The sequence below is a fragment of the Phyllobates terribilis genome, unplaced genomic scaffold (assembly GCF_046119375.1).
Source record: "Phyllobates terribilis strain yellow unplaced genomic scaffold, ASM4611937v1 Scaffold_3__8_contigs__length_932513732, whole genome shotgun sequence".
Taxonomy (NCBI): domain Eukaryota; kingdom Metazoa; phylum Chordata; class Amphibia; order Anura; family Dendrobatidae; genus Phyllobates; species Phyllobates terribilis.
In genome coordinates this window covers 926598663-926624117 of record NW_027362763.1, presented here as the reverse complement: position 1 = coordinate 926624117, position 25455 = coordinate 926598663, and the positions used below count along the sequence as shown (strand labels likewise).

Below are 25455 nucleotides of genomic sequence, written 5' to 3'. Positions count from 1 at the left end.
AATCCCAACCCCATCACAACCCTAACCCTAACACAACCCTAACCCTAGAGTTTATTTTTTACGTCGTTCTTCATGTGTTATAAGTGATTAGATGACTTTATTCTTTGGGTCGGTGCGATTACAGCCATTCCAGATTCATATCGTGTTTTATGATTGACAGTTGTCACACTCTAAAAGACGCATTTTTTTGCAAAATCTAGTTTTTGCATCGCCATATTTAGAGAGCTATAATTTTTCCATCTTTTGGCCGACAGAGTCATGTGACAGCTTGTTTTTTGCGGGATGACTTGACGTTTATATTGGTGCCATTTTCAGGCACTTGAAATTTTTTGATCACTTTCTATTCCGATTTTTGTGAGGCAGAATAAACAAAAACAAGCAATTCCAGAATTTTTTTTTATGTTTTTTTTTTTTTGCTGTTCTGCGTGTGGTAAAATTGATAAGGCAGCTTTATTATTCGGGTCAGTACGTTTACAGGGGTACCACATTTATGTTGTTTTTCTATGTTTTGGCGCTTTTACACAATAAAAGTTATTTTATAGAAAAAAATATTTTTTTGCATTGCTTTATTCTGAGAGCTATAACTTTTTTTATTTTTTCAGCTGATGAAGCTGTATGGTGGCTTGTTTTTTGCGGGACAAGATGATGTTTTCAGTGGTACCATTTTTATTCATATTCGTGTTTTTCATTTTTTGTTTGGCGGTATGATGATAAAGCATTGTTTTTTGTTTTTTTTGTTTTTTTTTACAGTGTTCACTAAAGGGGTTAACTAGTGGGACAGTTTTATAGGTCAGGTCGTTCTGGACGCGGCGATATCAAATATGTGTACATTTATTGTTTTTTTTTCATAATAATATTTATTGATGGGTACATTATATTTTTATTTTTGGTGGATTATTTATTTATTTATTTTTTTAAATATTTTTACAATTTTTTTTATTTGTATTTTTTAACACTTTTTGGACTTTTATTCTGTGTCCCACTCTGGGACTTTCACTTTTTTATTCTGATCGCCTGTATAGCACAGGAATGCAGCATCATCCCTGTGCTATACTGTCTGTCAGTGATGCACAGGGAGAAGATAGTGTGGTCATGCACTGTGCATGACCAAAGAATCTTCTTGCTGTCTGGTGACCAGGATGTTGTCATGATGACATCAGGTCGTCATGGCAATGTAAGGTGCCCCAGCGAGGTAGTCGTGGGCGAGCTGTAGCCCCCTCTCGCTCTGGCACCCTACAGACAAATCGTGTCCTCCCTCTGATGTGTGGCTCCACTTACTTCAAACCATCTGATCGCGGCTGTCTCCAGGCATTTCTCTTCTGGGACCAGGGCAGCAATAAATTCAGAGGACATGAGGTTCTTAACCATAACTTGGACTTTACTTGGGGAAGAGGAATATGTACAGTATTTACAGGCAGATATAATGGATAAGGCCCGACAGGTTATTATCTCCCTCACAGGCGCTGGCAACATCTTCAGCCCTGGTTCCCTCTTTAAGTGAAGCATCTCTGTGACTCTAATCTCTAGCCCAAGAGACTCTTCCGCAATACCAACAGTGTTCCGGATCCAATATCTCCCCCACGTCTTAGCCTGGAGTCCTATTTATCTTCCTCTGCTTCCTGCAGACTAGAAGTGCCCCGGGTCCTCAATACCTCTGTTGAGTTTCTCCGGCCGGCTCTTGCGTAGGGAGACTTTTACACTGGTGATCCCACTGTCTGAGGGTATGGAGCTCCCATCTACCCTAGCAGCCACCATATAGTCAGGCTGCCCGTACAGTTCACTGTCCTATCTCTTACTACTCATCACTTCCTGCTTCTGGAAACTAAGCTGAGATTTTCCTGATGTGCCCACCCTCTGTGGGCTGTCATCACACAGCATTAACCCCATCACTGTCTGTAACACTGCTAGCAGACTCAACCTGACATCTGCACCCAGGACAGTGGCATCTTGTGGCTGGTTACAGGTACTGAAGCCCACAAGGAATTATGCCAGGAACAAGCTCTATAACACTCAAGGCTTGATCAGGGCACTAAGTTCCCCCTCTACTCTACTGACTGGACCACTGAAGCTAACCCCTTAGCTTGGCCTACCAACAGTTCAGAGAGGTCTAACTATGGGAACACTTCCTTTAACTACTTCAGTGCCAAGGGAAGGCTACATCCTTCCCCACTATTACATTCCCCCACACTTTAATTTTGGTCGTCCCCGACCACATTAAACAATCAATACATATCAGCAGCTATGACATCATATCACATTTTAGTACAAGACTGGTCCTGAAGTCTTCTTCTTGGGTAGGAGACCGACCCTTCTCGGTTAAGGGCCCCGGAACAGCAATTCAGGACAGTTCATTATCAACTTTCAAAACTTCTCAGAAATACCGGTCCTTCTTGGTAAGGACCCTGGAAACACAGTGTCCATTTCCATATTATTAAGACAGGTCAACACACCAATAGCCCTCAATCTCCTTTGAAGACTGGATTCTGAGACACACGGTCACAGAGAACACCCCGTGAGTCTCTTTCTTCTTGGCCCTAGCGGGGGTCACCGGTTCTTCCCGCTAGGCCGCAAGTCTCTTAGATTTAGAGGGCAGCCATCACAGTATGACTCAGTGTTTCAAATTCCAGCAGAAAAAGGCGCAACAAGTGCAACAAAAATAAAAATAAAAGTAAAAACAAAAAGAGCAGCTTTCTTAGGCACACAACTTAGTGCTGCTTAAGGCCCTCCTGGCCTGGGAGGTAGGGGAAACAGTCCTCTGATTTTTTTCCTTTTTAACCTGAAATCAACATGGGGCACTCCGCCCCCATTGGGAAACAGTCCCAGAAACAGGACCACAGCTAGTGGATCCTAGTAAAGGAAGAAGTGAAAGGTCAGCGGACCTTTTAGCCAGCTAGCTCACTTCTTCCGGGCCTCTCTGCACTCCTTCATGAAGGCGGCCCATGCTGTGGACGAAGGTGGCTTCTTCCACCTCCAAGGCTGGTCAGGGTACCTGCTGGGCCCAGGGTCCTTATCCGAGGACGTGGCACTGCCGCAGCCAACCTGGTTAGGGCCATAGCTGGTAACTGTGAAGTTATGAACCACATTACTGGCGCCAGCCTGAGATCTTCCGGCAGTTCCCTGATCAACTGCCTCAGCCCATCCTTCCATTCATACGGTCGGGTGAGCGCAGCCGCGTACCACCCTCTGGAACACTCGCACTTCACGAAGTGCACTATGTCTCCCACACGCAGATTGTGAAAACGATTGGGCAGATAATCCCACTTGATTACCTCATGAGTAACAAACACCTCGAGCCCGGTCCACTCTTCCTCCAGGAATCCGTACCCCTCACGGATGTGGAACTCAAGGATTCGTCCCCGAGTCTGGGAAGCCTCCACTGACTCCCTCCGCACCGCGTTGGACCCTTCCAGCCAGCCTCTCAGGAACATATCGGTCCACCGCCGCTGCTCCCGTGGCGTCATTGGGGGGTTACGTGTAGTCCACTTCAGACTACCGAGCTCGGCGTAACGCTTCGCCGAGGGGGCGTTTAGGGCCTCTAGTGCCAACTGCCAGAAATTTTCCTGTGCAGCCTTCCTTCTAGGAGGCATCGGCTCCGCATCAACCTCTTCAGGCTTAGGGGCCTCCGACGTTGCCCCGGGAATTGTCACTATCGACTCCGCGAGCGGGACCAGCCACCAGGGTATAGGCCGCTCATCTTCCTCAGGCCACGCTGTAGTAGCTGCTTCGGCCCCACTGGGATGTTCTTCGCCCTCCGCCGAGGAGGAAGCATCTTCAGGCTCCAGCACCACATACGTAGCTAGTGAACGAGCAGATCCACCTCTGGTTCAGGCCTGGTAGACCACTGGACGGCCACTGGTGGTAAGGGCAAAGACTCACGGGCAGCGTCCGTGGGTGGGTGACTTCCGGCTGCGCCCCCTGGGGTGATCAGTTTTAGGATTTCCTCCTCACCGCTCATCTCGGACAGGTCATCAGATCCTCCGGCTGCCATCTTCCTAGAGCGTCCACTGCAGCACCTCCTTCCTCTAGTGCGCTGGACAGGAAATGGCGCTGATCGCTTCCCAATGATGCGCGTCCTGCGCGTCCAACTCCTCTTCTTTCTGGGCCGTCCTTCTGACGCGACCGCCGCTTCACTTCTCACTCTCGGCAGCTCCGCCTTCAGCCGTGCCCCTTCTCTGTGCGCGCTGATACTCACTGGGCCGGACTTCACTTTGCGCCGCGCCCTCTTCCTCACTGGACGTCCCATCCTGGGACGCATCTTCACTGCTGGGCCCATCCTTCTCTGGGCCGGAACTCGTAGGGGCTGGACATCTTTTCGCGCTCTCCGGCGCCTTCCACTCCCATGATAGGCGGTTCTTCTCCGAGACTTTACCGCCACTGTCACCATCTTGGAATCCATGCTTCGGGCCGCCATCTTGGACCGCATGTCTTCCAACACTTTCTCCTCAGTGTTGTGTGTCGGCTCTTCCATGTTTTCTTCATGCGAGGAGCTCGTATCCTGCCGACTACGCCAAATGTAAGGTGCCCCAGCGAGGTAGTCGTGGGCGAGCTGTAGCCCCCTCTCGCTCTGGCACCCTACAGACAATTTGTGTCCTCCCTCTGATGTGTGGCTGTGTATGTGGGCCTCTCCACTTACTTCAAATCATCCGATCGCGGCTGTCTCCAGGCATTTCTCTTCTGGGACCAGGGCAGCAATAAATTCAGAGGACACGAGGTTCTTAACCGTAACTTGGACTTTACTTGGGGAAGAGGAATATGTACAGTATTTACAGGCAGATATAATGGATAAGGCCCGACAGGTTATTATCTCCCTCACAGGCGCTGGCAACATCTTCAGCCCTGGTTCCCTCTTTAAGTGAAGCATCTCTGTGACTCTAATCTCTAGCCCAAGAGACTCTTCTGCAATACCAACAGTGTTCCGGATCCAATATCTTCCCCACGTCTTAGCCTGGAGTCCTATTTATCTTCCTCTGCTTCCTGCAGACTGTAACGGGTCTGGGAGGCGGAACCTCTGGGCTACTATACAAGGGGGCAGTCCTTGTAAGGGAGCGGGTGGCAACCAGGGAAGACGGGCAGGAGGTCACAGCAGGTGACCGGGACAGTCTCTGAGTGAACGGGCTGGAGGTCACGGCAAGTGACCGGGGCAGTCTCTGGATGAACGGGCTGATGGTCACGGCAAGTGACCGGGGCAGTCTCTGAATGAACGGGCAGATGGTCACGGCAAGTGACCGGGGCAGTCTCTGGATGAACGGGCAGATGGTCACGGCAAGTGACCGGGGCAGTCTCTGGATGAACGGGCAGATGGTCACGGCAAGTGACCGGGGCAGTCTCTAGGTAAAGGGTTGGTACGACCTGTGGCGGCTGATGATAGACGTGAGCTCCCAGGTGAGCAGGCGAGAGTCTCTGGATGAACGGGTGGTCACAGCATGTGACGGCGGAGCCTCCAGGAAGACCAACAGACAGGCGGCAGATGAGCGCGTCCAGGTGAGCGGGCAGAAGTCTCTGGACAGGCAGGTGGTCACAGCACGTGACGGCAGAGCCTCCAGGTAGGCTAGCAGACAGGCAGCAGATGAGCGCTCCCAGGTGAGCGAGCAGGAGTCACTGGACAGGCAGGTGGTCACAGCACGTGACGGCGGAGCCTCCAGGTAGACTAGCAGGCAGGTAGCAGGTGTGTGCTCCCAGGTGAGCGGGCAAGCTGGTCCATAGACAGACTGACAGGAGTTGGAAGGCAGACCGTCGGACCTCGGGCAAGCAGGCAGGTGGCTGATGTGCGCTCCCAGGTGAGCGGGCAGACTGGTCCTTAGACAGACTGACAGGAGTAGTAAGGCAGACCATCGGACCTCAGACTAGCAGGCAGGTAGCAGATAATCAGGCAGGAATCTGGCAGGTAACTGGCAGGTAACTGGCAGGTAACTGGCAACGGGACCTGAGGGCTGAAGCAGAGTAGTAAACAGTGCAACAACATTGCTCGGGCACCTCCATTTTGGAGGAGGTGCCTTATATATGGTGAAGTCCTCCGGCCATTGGCCGGGGACTCCTTAGGACGGCGCGCGCGGCCCCTTTAAGAGGGAGGGAGAGCGCGCGCGCGCGCCCTAAGCACAGTGGCCGGGAAGGAGCGCGCGCTGCCAGCAGAGCGGGAGGAGGACGCCGGGCACGGAGCAGGGAGGTGAGGGGAACAGCGTCCCTGCCTAGCAGAGGGCAGGGACGCCGGTGCTACAGTACCCCCCCCTTTAGGCCCCCCCTTTTTTAGGCCAGACAGAAATTTAGCTAGGATAAGAGGGGCATGGATGTTCTCCCGGGGCTCCCACGTTCTCTCCTCAGGACCAAACCCCCTCCAATCTACTAGAAAAAAGGTCTTTCCTCTTACCCTTTTGGTGACAAGAATGTTCTCTACCTCAAACTCGTCCTCAGCAGAAACCGGAGCAGGAGGCGTACCTGTAGACTTGGAAAAAGAGTTAAGTACCACGGGTTTGAGGAGAGATACATGGAAGGAGTTAGGGATCCGTAAGTTGGCCGGGAGTTTTAATTTATAGGCCACCGGGTTGATCTGACTGATGACCTCCAGAGGACCGATGAACCGAGGCCCTAACTTGTAAGAAGGTATCTTGAGTCGGACATATTTAGACGAGAGCCAGACTTTATCTCCAGGACGAAATTGTGGAGGATCCAGGCGTTTTTTGTCAGCGTGTCTTTTCATCCGTTCGGACGACTGAAGGAGTGCGGATCGGGTACTCTCCCAAATGGAGGAAAATTTGCTAACGAGAGATTCCGCAGCCGGGTTGTCCACAGAGGTGGAGACAGGAAAAGGAATCCGAGGATGCTGACCGAAGACTACAAAAAACGGGGATTTGGAGGAGGATTCGCTCTCGTGATTGTTATAGGAGAACTCGGCCCATGGTAGGAGATCCACCCAGTCAGAATGATGGGCATTAACGAAGTGCCGGAGGTAACTGGTCAGGTTCTGATTGATCCGCTCCACTTGACCATTGGACTGTGGGTGGTAAGCGGAAGAGAAGTCCAGGGTGACGTCTAGCAGTTTACAAGTGGCTCTCCAGAAACGTGAGGTGAACTGTACCCCACGATCCGACACGATGTGGAGGGGCAGGCCATGAAGACGGAAGATGTGGCGGATAAAGTCTTTAGCCAGCTCGGGTGCAGACGGGAGACCAGGCAGGGGAATAAAGTGAGCCATCTTGGAAAAGCGGTCAGCGACCACCCAAATGACCGTACAACCGGCAGAGACGGGGAGATCAGTTATGAAGTCCAGGGGGCAGCAGGCACAGGAAGCGGAAGAAGGCGACCGGCTGGCAGGTGTCTCGGAACTGTGTTGCGGGCGCAGGACACACAGGCAGAAACAAAGTCTATTACGTCCTTGTGCAGGGTAGGCCACCAGTAGTGCCTGGCAATAAGCTGGAGGGTCTTTTTCTGACCGGCGTGGCCAGCTAGTTTAGACGAGTGACCCCAGTGTAGGATCTTCTCCCGATCAGGTACTGATACGAACGTCTTACCGGGAGGGAGACGATTTAGGCTCACGGGAGCCACCTGCATTACTCTGGCCGGATCGATGATATGTTTAGGTTCTTCCTCGAGATCGGACACCAAAAAGGATTGGGACAAGGCATCTGCTTTGACGTTTTTGTCAGCCGGGCAAAAATGAAGAACAAAATCAAAGCGAGAAAAAAACAAGGACCACCGGGCTTGGCGCGGGTTAAGTCTCTGGGCATGCTGGAGGTAAGCCAAGTTCTTGTGGTCAGTGTAAATTATTACCGGGTGAAGAGCCCCCTCAAGTAGGTAACGCCACTCCTCCAATGCCAGTTTGATGGCCAATAACTCTCGGTCTCCTATGGAATAGTTGCGCTCAGAAGAGGAGAAGAGTTTGGAGAAGAAGCCACAAGTTACCATTCTCCCGGAAGATGATTTTTGAGTAAGTACCGCTCCGGCTCCAGAGGAGGAGGCGTCAACTTCCAGGAAGAACTGCTTGTTGCCGTCCGGGCGATGCAGCACCGGGGCGGAAGAGAAGGCCTGTTTTAGGGAAAGAAAGGCCTCCTCTGCTTCGGGCGGCCACTCTTTGGGATTAGTACCCTTACAGGTGAGAGCGGAAATTGGGGCAGTCCGGGAAGAGAAGTGTGGTATGAAGAGGCGGTAGTAGTTGGCGAAGCCCAGGAATCGCTGAATGGCCTTCAACCCCTCCGGTCGAGGCCATTTCTCGATGGCAGACAGTTTCTCTGGATCCATTCGTAGGCCGGTCTGAGAAATAATGTAGCCCAAAAACGGAAGCGAGGTCTGCTCAAAGAGGCACTTCTCGTATTTAGCGAAGAGGTGATTCTGCCTGAGCCTGAGCAGGACCTGACGAACGTCCCTCCGGTGAGTCTGGAGATCCGGAGAGAAGACCAAGATGTCGTCCAGGTACACCACTACGCAGGAGTAGAGAAGGTCCCGGAAGATGTCATTGACCAACTCTTGAAAGACGGCAGGAGCGTTACAGAGACCAAAGGGCATTACCAGATATTCATAGTGGCCGTCCCGGGTGTTGAATGCCGTCTTCCATTCATCCCCCTGAAGGATACGAACCAGGTTGTACGCCCCACGGAGGTCCAGTTTGGTGAAGATTCTAGCCCCCCTCAGACGATCAAATAACTCCGGAATGAGCGGAAGGGGGTACTTATTCTTCACCGTGATCTGGTTAAGGCCTCTATAGTCTATACAGGGACGGAGAGAGCCGTCCTTCTTTTAGACGAAAAAGAAGCCTGCTCCCGCCGGGGAGGTAGATTTCCGGATGAATCCCCTGGCCAGATTCTCCTCAATATATTCGGACATCGACCGGGTCTCAGCAGCTGATAATGGATAAATACGCCCACGGGGAGGAGTAGTACCAGGTAACAGGTCGATAGGGCAGTCGTATGGTCTATGAGGAGGTAGTGTCTCTGCCTCCTTTTTATTAAAGACATCAGCATAAGACCAATAAGGAAACGGAAGTCCAGGTAGATTAGCTGGGGTAGGAGAAGGACGGACGGGATGGACGGGAACCAGACAGGTCTTATGGCAGTCCTGTCCCCAGCGAAGGACTTCTCCGGTCTGCCAGTCAAGCACGGGTGCATGTCTCTGGAGCCAAGGTAGGCCTAGCAAGAGGGCGTGAGAGAGTCCAGGCAGAACATGAAAGGAGATACTCTCAGAATGCAGCATTCCCACCTGCAGAGTAATGGATTCGGTGATGAGTTGGATGGGGCGTGGTAAGAGGCCCCCATCCACGGCAGCAACAGACAAGGGTACAGCCAGAGGTTTGGTGGGGATGCGGTATTTCTCTACCAGGGACTGTGAAATAAGATTCCCGGCTGCTCCAGAGTCAAGTTGGGCTAGTTCGAAATAACGGTTCTCCCCGCAGACGATTGAGACTGACAGCAGCAGAGATGGAGATGATTTCTTCTTGTCTAGGTTGACCTCTCTGAGCGAACCTAGACACAGGCGTTTCCCGACCTCTCCGGGCAGGCACGGATCCGGTGCTCCTTACTGCCACAGTAGAAGCAGCTCCCCTCGGCACGGTGTAAGTCCTGACGGGTTTTGACCATCTTGGTCTGGTCGACCTGCATAGACTCAGGAGAGTGTACCTGGGTAGAGACGGAGGGAGTGACGGGTTTCTGAAAAGTAGGAGCTAGACATGGTAACCTCCTCTCACGGGTGACCTCTTTGGCACACTCCTGGAACCGTAGGTCAATCCGGGTGGCAAGAGTTATTAGGTCATCGAGAGTGGTAGGAATGTCCCGACCGGCAAGTTCATCTTTAATACGGCCGGACAGACCCTCCCAGAAGACGGATACCAGAGCGTCGTTATCCCAGGCCAGCTCCGAGGCAAGGGTACGGAACCGTATGGCATATTGGCCCACGGTGAGACTTCCCTGACGGAGGCGTAGCAGTGATGATGCGGATGAGGTCTTCCGTCCGGGTTCGTCGAAGACTTTCCGGAAAGCCGTGAGAAAAGCAGGCAAGTTGGACACCAGGGGGTCTCCTCTCTCCCATAGAGGATTTAGCCAGGCCAGGGCCTCCCCGGTGAGATGGGACATGATGAATGCAATTTTGGCCCGGTCGGAGTTAAACTGGTGGGACAATAGTTCAAAGTGCAGGGTGCACTGATTTATGAAGCCCCGAGCCTGGGCGGAGTCGCCTCCGAAGCGAGGGGGTGCAGAAAGCCGGGGTCCGGGGTAGGATACCATGGTATTAGTGGGCAGCGGAGCTGCCGGATTGCGAGACATGGCACTGGCGGAGGTTGCTGGTGGAGCAGTCAGAGTGTCCAGGCGAGTATTGACATTCCGCAGGTGACCCAGGATGGACTCCTGTTGGGACCTTTGACGGGACAGTTCATGACACAGGTCCGAGAGCGAGGGAGCTTGGGTGCCACCGGGTTCCATGGCCCGAGCAAACTGTAACGGGTCTGGGAGGCGGAACCTCTGGGCTACTATACAAGGGGGCAGTCCTTGTAAGGGAGCGGGTGGCGACCAGGGAAGACGGGCAGGAGGTCACAGCAGGTGACCGGGACAGTCCCTGAGTGAACGGGCTGGAGGTCACGGCAAGTGACCGGGGCAGTCTCTGGATGAACGGGCTGATGGTCACGGCAAGTGACCGGGGCAGTCTCTGAATGAACGGGCAGATGGTCACGGCAAGTGACCGGGGCAGTCTCTGGATGAACGGGCAGATGGTCACGGCAAGTGACCGGGGCAGTCTCTGGATGAACGGGCAGATGGTCACGGCAAGTGACCGGGGCAGTCTCTAGGTAAAGGGTTGGTACGACCTGTGGCGGCTGATGATAGACGTGAGCTCCCAGGTGAGCAGGCGAGAGTCTCTGGATGAACGGGTGGTCACAGCATGTGACGGCGGAGCCTCCAGGAAGACGAACAGACAGGCGGCAGATGAGCGCTCCCAGGTGAGCGGGCAGAAGTCTCTGGACAGGCGGGTGGTCACAGCACGTGACGGCAGAGCCTCCAGGTAGGCTAGCAGACAGGCAGCAGATGAGCACTCCCAGGTGAGCGAGCAGGAGTCACTGGACAGGCAGGTGGTCACAGCACGTGACGGCGGAGCCTCCAGGTAGACTAGCAGGCAGGTAGCAGGTGTGTGCTCCCAGGTGAGCGGGCAAGCTGGTCCATAGACAGACTGACAGGAGTTGGAAGGCAGACCGTCGGACCTCGGGCAAGCAGGCAGGTGGCTGATGTGCGCTCCCAGGTGAGCGGGCAGACTGGTCCTTAGACAGACTGACAGGAGTAGTAAGGCAGACCGTCGGACCTCAGACTAGCAGGCAGGTAGCAGATAATCAGGCAGGAATCTGGCAGGTAACTGGCAGGTAACTGGCAGGTAACTGGCAACGGGACCTGAGGGCTGAAGCAGAGTAGTAAACAGTGCAACAACATTGCTCGGGCACCTCCATTTTGGAGGAGGTGCCTTATATATGGTGAAGTCCTCTGGCCATTGGCCGGGGACTCCTTAGGACGGTGCGCGCAGCCCCTTTAAGAGGGAGGGAGAGCGCGCGCGCGCGCCCTAAGCACAGTGGCCGGGAAGGAGCGCGCGCTGCCAGCAGAGCGGGAGGAGGACGCCGGGCACGGAGCAGGGAGGTGAGGGGAACAGCGTCCCTGCCTAGCAGAGGGCAGGGACGCCGGCGCTACACAGACTAGAAGTGCCCCGGGTCCTCAATACCTCTGTTGAGTTTCTCCTGCCGGCTAACAGGACTCTTGCGTAGGGAGACTTTTACACTGGTGATCCCATTGTCTGAGGGTATGGTGCTCCTGTCTACCCTAGCAGTCACCATATAGTCAGGCTGCCCGTAGAGTTCACTGTACTATATCTTACTACTCATCACTTCCTGCTTCTGGAAACTAAGCTGAGATTTTCCTGTTGTGCCCACCCTCTGTGGGCTGTCATCACACAGCATTAACCCCATCACTGTCTGTAACACTGCTAGCAGACTCAACCTGACATCTGCACCCAGGACAATGGCATCTTGTGGCTGGTTACAGGTACTGCAGCCAACAAGGAATTATGCCAGGAACAAGCTCTATAACACTCAAGGCTTGATCAGGGCACTAAGTTCCCCCTCTACTCTACTGACTGGACCACTGAAGCTAACCCCTTAGCTTGGCCTACCAACAGTTCAGACTGGTCTAACTACGGGAACACTTCCTTTAACTACTTCAATGCCAAGGGAAGGCTACATCCTTCCCCACTATTACAGCAACATCCGGGAAGCCGCGGCAGACTGCGCTGGAAGACGGAAGAGGAGATGAGTATTCCGATCACCTCCCCTTGCCACTGCAATGCTGCGATCGACTTTGATCGCAGCATTGAGGGGGTTAATGTGCCGGGAGCGGTGCAGGACCGCTCCCTTCACATAGTACCTGGTGTCAGCTGTTACTATCAGCTGACACCCGGTGGCGATTGCCCTGCACCGCTTGTGTGCGGGCGCTATTGGCATATGACCTAATAGTACGTCATTGGTCCAAGACATATTTTCAGTTGTTTCACACTTTTTTGTTAAGTATATAATTCCACATGTGTTAATTCATAGTTTTGATGTCTTCAGTGTGAATGTACAATTTTCCAAGTCATGAAAATACAGAAAAATCTTTAAATGAGAAGGTGTGTCCAAACTTTTGGTCTGTACTGTATATATGTATATATGTGTATATAATATACATATATATATATATATATATATATGACTCGCCCCCGGGGCCTTACTGTTTGGGGTATATCACGGTGGCTGGCCCAGGGCGGTCAGTGCACAAAGGGGTATCAATTATCAGTAAAAGTTCAGAGAGTTCGTGACACCACCTGTGGGGTCTGGTGAAGGTCACCAGCGCTGCAGCAGTCCTCTGAGGCAGGTGTCAAGGCAGCTAGAGATGGTACAGCTCCCCACAGGTGGAGCGGGCCTCAGGGCAGTGTAAAATAGATAGATGGTGGGTGCGCTGGGCGTTGTAGTGCGGAGAGTGAAGAAACAGACAGAGGCAATTCCATGCAGTCGTCTAAGGTTTTACTTACAGTTCTTAGGCAATTCACAAGTGCACTTTACAGGTGAAGGCCTCCCTCGTTGCGCTGCGTTCACCGGGCAGGGGTTCAGTCCTTCTTCAAGCAGCTTAGGAATGCCTGGTGGAACCCCACCTTCTTGTGTTCCTATTTTGACCGTCTTCACACTTGGTCCCTCTCACCGCTGCCCTACGCTGCCCACTCTCAATTCTGCTCGGGTATGCTGAAGTCCTCCCTGTACGTCGGATCCGGGACCAACCTGACCCCCTGGAGATTAGAATGAAGCAACCGATCCCTCCTGACACCTGGCAGGAGCTGGGCATACGGGTGCTGTCCTGCACCCGCCATACCCCCTGGGATCCTCTTGTAGAATGGAGCCTACTCCCTGCTCCCCTCTGGGGCCTCTATCCTGGGCCATAACTTGTGGAGCAGAGCTCTGACTGAGCCTCTGCTCCCGGACTGTTCCTCTGAACAGCCCTCACAAACTGAGCTCAACTCCAAATATGGCTTCCCATTATATACCTACTGTATAAGTGCTTCCTGTTTCTGCTTCCTCCACCCACACCCACTATTGGTTCCCCCTACCTTTGGGTTTTCCCCTACTCCAACCAGGGTCAGGGCTCAGCAGAAAACTACATTGCGTCTTGCCCCTCCTGCTGGCCTGGAGCAGTGTGGTGTTGGATGTAGGTGTTTGGGGTTCCGTGCAGCACTCCCATCTTACATGAGAGAAGGGAGGCACCACACCTCAGAGTGAGGTGCAGTACCTCTGTGGTGACTGATCCCTCAGGGGCGCCACATATATATATATATAAATATACATATATATATACTGTATATATATATATATATATATATATTCACTGCTCAAAAAATAAAGGGAACACTCAAATAACACATCCTAGATCTGAATGAATGAAATATTCTCATTGAATACATTGTTCTGTACAAAGTTGAATGTGCTGACAACAGACTCATACAGAAATCATCAATGGAAATCAAATTTATTAACCAATGGAGGCCTGGATTTGGAGTCACCCCAAAATTAAAGTGGAAAAACACACTACAGGCTGATCCAACTTTGATGTAATGTCCTTAAAACAAGTCAAAACATGGCTCAGTATTTTGTGTGGCCTCCACGTGACTGTATAACCTCCCTACAACGCATGGGCATGCTCCTGATGAGGTTGCGGATGGTCTCCTGTGGGATCTCCTCCCAGACCTGGACTAAAGTATCCGCCAACACCTGGACAGTCTGTGGTGCAACGTTGGATGGAGCGAGACATGATGTCTCGGATATGCTCAATCGGATTCTTGTCTGGGGAACGGGCGGGCCAGTCCATAGCTTCAGTGCCTTCAACTTGCAGGAATTGATGACACACTCCAGCCACATGAGGTCTGGCATTGTCCTACATTAGGAGGAACCCAGGGTCAACCGCACCAGCATATGGTCTCACAAGGGGTCTGAGGATCTCATCTCGGTACCTAATGGCAGTCAGACTACCTCTGGCGAGCACATGGAGGGCTGTGCAACACTCCAAAGAAATGTCACCCCACACCATTACTGACCCACTGCCAAACCGGTCTTGCTGAAGGATGTTGCAGGCAGCATATCGCTCTCCACAGTGTCTCCAGACTCTGTCGTCTGTCACATGTGCTCAGTGTGAACCTGCTTTCATCTGTGAAGAGCACAGGGCTCCAGTGGCGACTTTGCCAATCCTGGTGTTCTGTGGCAAATGCTAAGCGTCCTGCACTGTGTTGGGCTGTGAGCACACCCCCCATCTGTGGACGTTGGGCCCTCAGTTTCTAACAGTTTGTGCAGACACATGCACATTTCTGGCCTGCTGGAGGTCATTTTGCAGGGCTCTGGCAGTGCTCCTCCTGTTCCTCCTTGCACAAAGGCTGAGGTTGCGGTCCTGCTGCTGGGTTGTTGCCCTCCTACGGCCCCCTCCTCATCTCCTGGTGTACTGGCCTGTCTACTGATAGCGCCTCCAGCCTCTGGACACTACTCTGACAGACACAGCAAACCTTGCCACAGCTCGCATTGATGTGCCATCCTGGATGAGCTGCACTACCTGAACAACTTCTGTGGGTTGTAGAGTCCGTCTCATGCTACCATGAGTGTGAAAGCGCAACCAACATTCAAAAGTGACCAAAACATCAGCCAGAAAGCATTGGTACTGAGATGTGGTCTGTGGTTCCCACCTGCAGAACCACTCCTTTATGGAGTGTGTCTTGATAATTGCCAATAATTTCCATCTATTGTCTATTCCATTTGCACAACAGCATGTGAAATTGATTGTCAATCAGTGTTGCTTCCTAAGTGGACAGTTTGATTTCACAGAAGTTTGATTTACTTGTAGTTATATTCTGTTGTTTAAGTGTTCCCTTTATTGTTTTGAGTAGTGTATGTATACTGTGTATAGCCACACGCATATACATAATAAGGGAGACTATGTAAGATATATGTACAGTATATTGCCATCCCTTATTACACAGTGCCCTCTCTTGTTACGTACAGCACTGTCCCTTACATATCGGATAATATAGCACCGTTCTTTATTACATACAGTCCTCTCTTGTTAGATGTATAATGCAATGACTGCTGATGAAGCATGGTACAGCTTCTTTTCAGATGGAGGAGGCTGACAGACTAGTTTTCTGTTTACTGGCTGCTCCATCAGCAGTCATTTTATAGCTAACAAGAGACGTCTTTGTAATAAAAGAGGGCGCTGTGAATAATAAAAATAACGAGAATACGCTATGTTAAAGACAGCACTGCACATAACAGCAGAGGAAGCTATATAATAAGAGACAGCACCGTATATAACTAGACAAGATGGTACGTAATAAGGGACGACAGAAACAATGTAACTAAGGACGGCGCTATACATAAAAAGTGAGTACACTATATACGAAGGGACTGTACTATATATAATAAGGCGACATTCCTGTATCCGTGTGCAGTGTCAGTGTGCTGCCCGCATTTACAGAAGCATTCAGCATGTCGTATTCTGATCCTCAAAATCAGATCAGAACAGGACATTCTCTGACTCTCACGGATCTCAATCTCAGATCTGTGATTTTCACGGATATGTGAATGAAACTATAAAACTCTACAAGTCCTTGTGCTGTCCAATAAAAAAATCTGGCATCACATAGACATATCACATGAATGTGAGACTGCGGGGACCCCAACCAAACCCCATCGCGTGTTTAAACCCCCCGCCACCCCTTTATATCGCCAATGATGCACAAGGTACAACTTGATGGGTGAAGGTCAGTCACAGCTTTATTAAATTATCCGTTTATTTTTCCATTAGAAAGGCATTTAACTTCTCTCCCACCACCCCCATCATTTCTCTCTCCCACCACCCCCATCACCCTCATCATTGCTCTCCCACATCACCCCATCATTGCTCTCTCCCACCACCCCATCACCCTCATCATTGCTCTCCCATACCACCCCCATCATTGCTCTCTCCCACCACCCCATCACCGTCATCATTGCTCTCCCACACCACCCCATCATTGCTCTCTCCCAAAACCCCCATCATTCTCATCATTGCTCTCCCCCACCCTCATCATTGCTCTCTTACACCACCCCTATCATTGCTCTCTTATACCACCCCATCATTGTTCTAGTACACCTGCCTCATGATTGCCCCCCCCCCCCATTTTTGTGCTCTCCCACCACACAGTGTCCTTTCCCCAGTGTATTGGATAGAAAAAAAAAAAAAACACCTACCTCTTTGCCCGTTCCCCTGCAGCATCGTCCTCACCGGCAACTTTCTCTCTGATACAGGCGCACGCTGCATGATGAAGTCATCAAGCTGCGTGCGTCTGTGTCGGACAGAAAGCACCGGGCGGGCAAGAAGCAGAGGACCAATCCCTGCAGCTCCACTTCCATTTTCTCCTATAGGCAGCGGAGCAGTGTGATGAGGGCAATCTGGCCATGGGTTCCCCCGGAGCCTAGGGGTCTGAGAAACTGTCCAGATTGCCCTTAGTATCAGCCACTCTGTAAGGGCCCCTCTGGACCTCCTAGCCCTGGTGCAGTTGTGGTATCTGCCCCTGCATGGGCCCCCATAACTGCACACATGAAAAAAATAAACAATTCTACTCACCTTCCTTCCTCCCCTCTGCTCCAGTGCTGCATACTGTCTGCCAGCAGCTCATGTCAGCATCTGAGCAGTGCATGACGTCACAGCCATGCGCCCTCAGATGCCGAGGCGAGCTGCGGGGAAATTCACTCCTCTCCACACCGGGACTATGGGTGTGGAGAGGAGTGAATAGTCATTCTCCTTAATAGCGCACACAGCAGCGGCTGCGCACCTGCTGCGGCTCCGCGATCCTCTGTGTGTGCTACTAAAGATAATGAATATTCACTTTTCTCCACGCCCATAGGAGTGGAGAAGAATGAATATTCATTCTCTCTAATAGCGGGCACACAGGGATCGCGGAGCCACAGCAGGAAGCTGGCGGCTGCGATTGACAGTGTGCGCTATTAAGGAGAATACATATTCACTCCTCTACACTCCTATGGGCATGGAGAGGAGTGAATATTCATTTTCTTTAGCAGTGAGCACACATGGTAGCTGCAGCTGCTTGCTACTACCTGTGCCCATTTCTCCACTGCCACAACCTGCCCCACCACCCTCCACAGCCGGGAGAAGAGCTGAGCCATGGCAGGATGCGGGACTGAGCCCTCAAAGCGGGACAGTCCCACAGAAACTGGGACGGTTGGGAGCTATGCCAATACAGAATAATGATCCCCCATAACCAACCATATAGTATGATGATTCCTCCCACACCTAGCCCCATTACAGTATGATTGTCCCTCAAAAACCCCCTATATACTATGATAGTATGATGGTCCCACCCACAGCAGCCACCTTATATAGTATGATGGTCCTTCCACAGCCCCCTTTATAGTATGATGGTCCCCCCAACAGTCCCCCATTTACTATGATGGTCCCACCCACAGCATCTTATATAGTATGATGGTCCTGTCCACAGGCCCCTTTATAGTATGATGGTCCCCCCAACAGTCCCCCATTTACTACGATGGTCCCACCCACAGCTCCCCAAAATAAAAAGAAAAAATCTTATACTCAACCAAGCCAAACACCTTGTCTTCCGTAGACTCTATTTCCTCTTCTATCTGGTCTCACAATAGATGCAGTGACATCATCGTGCCACCCACATTCCTTTTTGCTTGGTGCCAGCTTCCGGCAGGCCGTAGACAAAAGGGAAGCCCGCGGCTTCTGGGGTAAGTGATGGAGCACAAAGGTGGCGGCTCTGTGCTCCGTCTCAACTGTTAACAGTATCACCATCCTGAGGACACCGATACAGTTAACAGGATAGCAGACTATGTGGTCCACGGCCAGACCGGCCCATCTGGCATTTCTCAGAATTGCCAGGTGGTCATTCCGGCCCCGAACACATCAAAAGAAAAATAAAAAAGTTACAGGTCACAGAAAATGGTAACATGAAACATAATTTTGATAAATTTGTCTTTTTCATCTCTAAAACAGTAAAAAAAGAAACTGTACAAGTTTGTTACCACAATTATCTTATTGACCTGAATCACGATTTCAGGTCATTTTTAACGCAGAATGATCGACTAAAAAACAAACCCCAAAAAAGAAAAGCAGAATTGCATTTTTTTGCCATTTCACTACACTTGGATTTTTTTTCCTCTTTTCCACTACATTATATGGTAAAGTGATCAGTGTTCTTCAAAACTACAACTCATACTACAATAAAAGAAAACTGCATATGATTATGTTGGTGAAACCACTTGCAGTAAGAAATGCAAAAGCGCAAAAAAACAAAAATATCATCCTTCTTATAAAAATCAAAGTGTGTAATAAATATACTCTTAAACACATTTACAAGATCATTCCTAAGTTCATTCTGGTACAATTTTTTGCTTGCACACTGTTTTGAGTGTTTTACGGACCAACATATGTAATATATACTCAAAAATACAAGTGCTTCTCACAAAATTAGAATATCATCGAAAGGTTAATTTTTTCAGTTCTTCAATACAAAAAGTGAAACTCATATTATATAGAATCATTACAAACAGAGTGATCTATTTCAAGTGTTTATTTCTGTTAATGTTGATGATTATGGCTTACAGCCAATGAAAACATGAAAGTTATTATCTCAGTAAATTAGAATAATGAACAAAAAACACCTGCAAAGGCTTCCTAAGTGTTTAAAAAGGTCCCTTAGTCTGTTTCAATAGGCTCCACAATCATGGGGAAGGCTGCTGACTTGACAGATGTCCAGAAGGCAGTCATTAACACACACCACAAGGAGGGTAAGCCACAAACGGTCATTGCTAAAGAAGATGGCTGTTCACAGAGTACTGTATCCAAGAATATTAATGGAAAGTTGAGTGGAAGGAAAAAGTGTGGTAGAAAAAAGTGCACAAGCAACTGGGATAACCGCAGCTTGGAAAGGATTGTTAGGAATCTCCCCCAAATTCAAAAATTTGGGGAGATTCACAAGGAGCGGACTGCTGCTGGAGTCATTGCTTCAAGAGCCACCACACACAGACATATCCAGGGCATGGGCTACAAGTGTCGCATTCCTTGTGTCAAGCCACTCATGACTAATAGACAACACCAGAAGCGTCTTACCTGGGCCAAGGAAAAAAAGACCTGGACTGTCGCTCAGTGGTCCAAGGTGTTGTTTTCAGATGAAAGTAAATTTTGCATTTCATTTGGAAATCAAGGTCCCAGAGTCTGGCGGAAGAGTGGAGAGGCACACAATCGAAGCTGCTTGAGGTCTAGTGTAAAGTTTCCACAATCAGTGATGGTTTGGGGAGCCATCTCATCTGCTGGTGTAGGTCCACTGTGTTTTATCAAGACCAAAGTTATCGCAGCCATCAACCGGGAAATTTTAGAGCACTTCATGCTTCCCTCTGCTGACAAGCTTTTTGGAGATGGAAATTTCATTCTCCAGCAGAACTTGGCACCTGTCCACTTCCAAAAGTACCAATACCTGGTTTAAAAACAACAGTATCACTGTGCTTGATTGGCCAGCAAACTCGCCTGACCTTAACCCTATAGAGATTCTATGGGGTATTGCCAAGAAGAAGATGAGAGACACCTGACCCAACAATGCAGACAAGCTGAAGGCTGCTATCAAAGCATCTTGGGCTTCCATAACACCTCAGCAGTACCACAGGCTGATCACCTCCATGCCACGCCGCATTGATGCAGTAATTGATGCAAAAGGAGCCCCGGACCAAGTACTGACTTCACACAGCAGGACGTCCCTAAAACTGGGCACTGAATCATAGTGATGTTGGTTCAAAGCAACTGCCCACCATGCAGACATGTGACTGCCACGGATGCCCACCTCTTCAGTACTTTCACTCCAATGCTACTTTGACTCTATGTAACTTCTGAGATGCCTGGCTATGTGATCAAACACCATTACCAGCCAAACCCATAAGTGCCGAAATAAGTACTTCACCAATCTTGGCCTTTCTACTTCAGTGATCTCGAAAAATACAGGGAGTGAAACACCATAATGCTAATCTGATGGACCGCATCATAAATCAGGTGGTCCATCTACTACTGGTGGGGTGCATCATCTGACAGGTCTGTCATGAATGCCATTATCTGTTCCTAGTACATAGCAGAATAACAGAATTTACTGTTAGTTGTTGTGAACCTAGTACATGAACCACAATGCACAGACTGGCAGACTTCTCCTGCAAGAACTTGGCTGCTTCCTAGGTATATTCAGATCAGGAGACCACAAAACGTGGATGTGTGATACCATAACCATAATCTAGTGATTTGTCTATAAGGATACTTTAATGTTTATTTAATGCTGTTAAGAATATAATAAAAATCAGTGACAGAGTTCTTACTTACTATTTCCACAGGGCTTGCCTTCTACAAAATTTACGATATGCCTTTACTGTGTATCTACCACCATCCTATTTGCAGTTATTAAGTTTGTAAGTTTTCGACTACACCTTATGTTTGATAAAGGCGTTGTGACTCATCAGAAAAAAAATAAAGGACAACCAAAACAAGATATTAACATCACAAACCCAGGGTAAGGAAATATAATCTTATAATAATCTGTGAATGTGTAGAATTATTTATAACCATTTGGTATGCAGACTTTTATTCTTACTATGGTCTGCTACTATATTCAGATAGAGCATCATTTGATTTTGTCTTCTGTATAACGTATTTCATATAATTCAATGCTTTGTTGCTCATGTACAAAATATATTTTGTGTATAAAAAAATATTTCTATATGGAAAATGCCCAAATATTCATCAGAACATAAACATTACTTGTAATGCATGAGGCATATGCCAAATATTAACTTTGACCCACTGGACTTCTTTTGAACTTGCCATAGGGCTATTCTGTGGAGCATAGGGATTAGATTTATATTTAAAAGCTTTTTTTTAAAATATTTTGTTAAAGTGGATAACAAATGAGATGAGGGCTGAAATCTTCAAAATATAATAAACAATATAAAAAAAGATCTGAAAAATAGAATCAAAGTATATAGCAACTTAGTATCGCTTGGTTGGAAGGGTATGAACCTCTACTCCAATAAAATGTGTTTGACCTTAGAAATAACATGCTGATATTACAAATGGAAGATTGAAATCAACAATGTTGCATTCTGAAAAGGGCGAATACAGTTCAATCTTTTGTAGTGGCGTACCGCTAATAGTGGCAGACACGCAACTCCAGGTCCCCCACCTGGCATCGCACCTTCATCTGTATTGGCATCCTGGATGCCAATACAGTTGGAAGCAATGATGGAACAGATAGCCGTCATCTCTCTCCGTCATCATTCTCTCTCTGTGCCTGAGTTCTGACGTTTCAGCATAGTGGGCACAATGACGTCAGTACATCGCGCCCGCTCTGTCGAGCAGTGCAGAGCGTTCAGAACACATTCTGCAGAGTCTGGAGCATCAGGAGAACAAGGAGAGGTGAGAATTTTTTTTAATTTTAATCAATGGAGACCATTATACTGTTTGGAGTACTGAAAAACTGTGCTTATACTTGAGTATATACGGTATGTATTTTTATTCTACATGGAGACATGGACATTTGATAATGAAAAAAACATTTTTAATGTGTTTTGTAAAAAATAATGGACATCATAAATGAGCAAATAACGCGGACATATTTGGTGTCCCTGTAATATCGTAACGTCCTACACAACCAGGGCTGTGGAATCGGTAAGCCAAACCTCTGACTCTGACTCATCAAATTCCATGACACCGATGTAGGTGACTGCTGGGTGATGAACACGTCGGGTCAAGAAGGAGTTGTTAATTGTCTTTATATTTCTTATATGTTTATGTGATTTATGATAAAGTGTTTGCTGTGAAACCCCTATGGCCGATTATTGTATGCCAGTTTTCCCATAGGTTCTGCCTAAGGCCGTCCCTGGGATGTGGGAGGTCTGCCTGGAGGGGGAACTATACAATAGATAGGGATTCAGCTGCACTACACTCCTTAGACACTAGAGAGTTAAGATGGGTTACATCATTAGCTGGGAGGAGTTACAGCATTAGAGTGGTTTTATAGAAAATCATTTACTGGTTACAGACAGTCTACATGGGGAAAGTGACTAGTGAGGAGCATTAGGCCTGCCGTTAGGGGAGGCCTGTGTCAGGTCACCTCAGTCCTTGGTTCAAGACCCGAGTGCAAAGAATCGGGATAGGTTCTGTTCCATATACAGAGAGAGACGAAGTATGGAGGACGACTGAGGAGATAGGAAAGCAGACTCCATCAGCAGTAGCAGCAGTGAAGAAGTGTTTTACTAGTGCAAATTATCAGAACAGAATGAGGACACATTTGAGATGGAATCTGGACGCTGGCACAGTCCTAGGTTCATGGTCTGTCAGAGGTGCTCAGGGCGAGGCCTCTATATCCCTAGAGGAGAGATTCTAAGCTGGGTTGCAGTAGAAGTGGATTATGTTGGGTCTCAGGAAGGGATGAGAACAAACACTGGAAAGGCACATTAGCAAAGGTACTTCACTAACCAAAGAACTTGTCTTGATCTGCATACTGCAGTCATGTACGGAAGAATTACACAGTAAAAGTGAGTCTGTTAACCCGGATCTACGATCTCCTGTCTTGCTTGAAATTGATGTCTGTTCCATGAATGGTGTAACAGTGAGTACAGCAGGTCCTCCATTGCAGCACACACTCCGGTCTCAGTCCTTAATAGTAGAGGGGGCATTGGGCGAAGAAAAGATAGTTCCGGCACACAGCGTGATGGTAGCGGCCCCCTGTGCTCCCCTCTACATCGACTCTAACTCCGACTCCACGACTCCGACTCCCTCATACATGGCTCATATTTAAGTGATAAATTTACTGTAGCACAGATTCATCTCAGCTAAAAGTCTAGACCCTTAGATCAGGAATAGGACAGACATTTATAGGACATTTCATAACTTTCCCAAATTTTTCTGAAAAAAATATTCCCCATAAACTGCATTGAACTACTGTACCCAATTTATTATATATTTTAGGAGTTGGAGTTGGTCCATTTTATACCGACTCCACCAAAATGGGCACCGACTCCACGACTCCGACTCCACAGCCCTGATGTCTATCCCGGGTGCCCTGGAATTGGTGGGAGCGACTAAGGGTAAAGTAATCAAGTGAAATAGCATGAAGGGCAATTATGCCTATCCCGGGTGCCCTTGAGCTGGTGGGAGCAACTAAGGGTAATCAAGTGCATTAACACAAAGGACTATATGCCTACGCCCGGTGCCCTTGAGCTAGTGGGAGTGGCTAAGGGCAAATGTCATCAAGTGAACTACAAACTTAGGGCAATATATGTTGAACATGGGTGCCCTTGAGTCGGTGGGAGCGACTAAGGGTAAATGTCTGGTAAGTGTCTGAAAAACAATTAACAATGGAGTGGCCGGGTTATTAATAATGCCTTAGTAGACTTTTTCTGCTATAGGTTTTATAGGTTAGGGCATACAGTCTATATTCCCAATATTATGAAAGTTATTTAATGGTCAGTTATTAATATTAATGTTATATGTATATAGCTTTTAAGTACTCTCTCTTTATAATATCTTTCTTTTTATATATACACATCACTTTTCGGTTAGTAGTAAGTGGGTTTAAGAAATTATTACCGCACAGCTGCTGTACATAATAGTGGTTTCTAGAACCAAAAGCTTTGAATTGGTGAATTATTAGAACTGTCTGCAGTATAATAGTTTTTGTGGCACGGCAGAAGTTATTATACAGGTATTCACACTGTGGCTACCTCCGCTCCTTCATGAAGGTGGCCCATGCTGCAGACGAAGGTGGCTTCGTCCACCTCCAAGGCTGGTCAGGATACCTGCTGAGCCCAGAATCCTCATCTGAGGACGTGGCACTGCCGCAGCCAACCTGGGTAGGGCCATAGCTTGTGACCATAAAATTATGGACTGCATTGCTGGCGCCAGCTTGTGCTTCTCCGACAGTTCCCTGACCAGCTCCCTCAGCCCCTCCTGGGTGTTTTGGCGATGAACCCACAACATGTGCCTCACTGGGGTCAGCTCCCCCGCAGCTTGCGAAGCCTTCCTCCTCTTCGCTCTCGATCTCCCCCCATTACCGTTTTCTTGGCTCCTCCTCTTGCGGGACACCGGCTTTAGGAGGGGGTAGAAATCCCTTGGGGGCTTCCCTAGCCCAACCCTGCAGAGCCTCTCCTTTGGCCCTCCACCTGAAGACCTCCTCATCCTTCTCAAGGACATCTTTCCACTCGTAATATCGCGTGAGCGGAGCCGCGTACCACCCCCTCAAGCATTTGCACTTTACAAAGTGCACTATGTCTCCAACATGCAGGTTGTGGAGATGATCAGGCAGATACTCTCACTTGACCACCTCATGAGTAAAGAACACTTCATGCCCGGTCCACTGTTGCTCCAGGAATCCGTATCCCTCACGGATGTGAAACTCTGTGACCCGCCTCCGGGAAGCCTCTACTGACTCCCTCCGCGCCGCGTTGGACCATTCCAGCCAGCCTCGTAGGAACGTATCGGTCCACCGCTGGTACTCCCGTGGCGTCATTGGGGGATTGCGCATAGTCAACCTCAGGCTACCAAGCTCAGAGTAGCGCTTCGCTGAGGGAGTATTTAGGGCCTCCATCGCCATCTGCCACCAATTTATTCGGGTGGCTTTTCTCCTTGGAGGCCTCACCTCCGCAACAACTCCTTCAGGCCTAGGAGCCTCTGCCACCACCCCGGGAGTTATCACTATGGTGCGCCACGAGCGGGACCAGCCACCTGGGTATAGGCCGCTCACCTTCATCAGGCCGTGCTGTAGCTGCTGCTTCGGCCCCACCGGGATGTTCTTTGCCCTCCTCCGAGGAGGAAGCATCTTCCAGCATCCGGCTCCAGCATCACACACGTAGCTCGTGAACGAGCAGACCCACCTCAGGTTCAG

At 49.3% G+C, this 25455-nt stretch overlaps 1 protein-coding gene across 1 annotated transcript in view; it reads left to right on the top strand.

Annotated features, from left to right (window-relative positions):
* LOC141257813 (pecanex-like protein 2) overlaps positions 1-25455 on the top strand; it is a 1433759-nt gene that overhangs the window by 143308 nt on the left and 1264996 nt on the right. The window contains exon 2 of the mRNA XM_073672817.1: positions 20909-21084. Within this exon, the coding sequence (XP_073528918.1) occupies positions 20909-21084 (176 nt within the window). The remainder of the gene's footprint in view (positions 1-20908; positions 21085-25455) is intronic.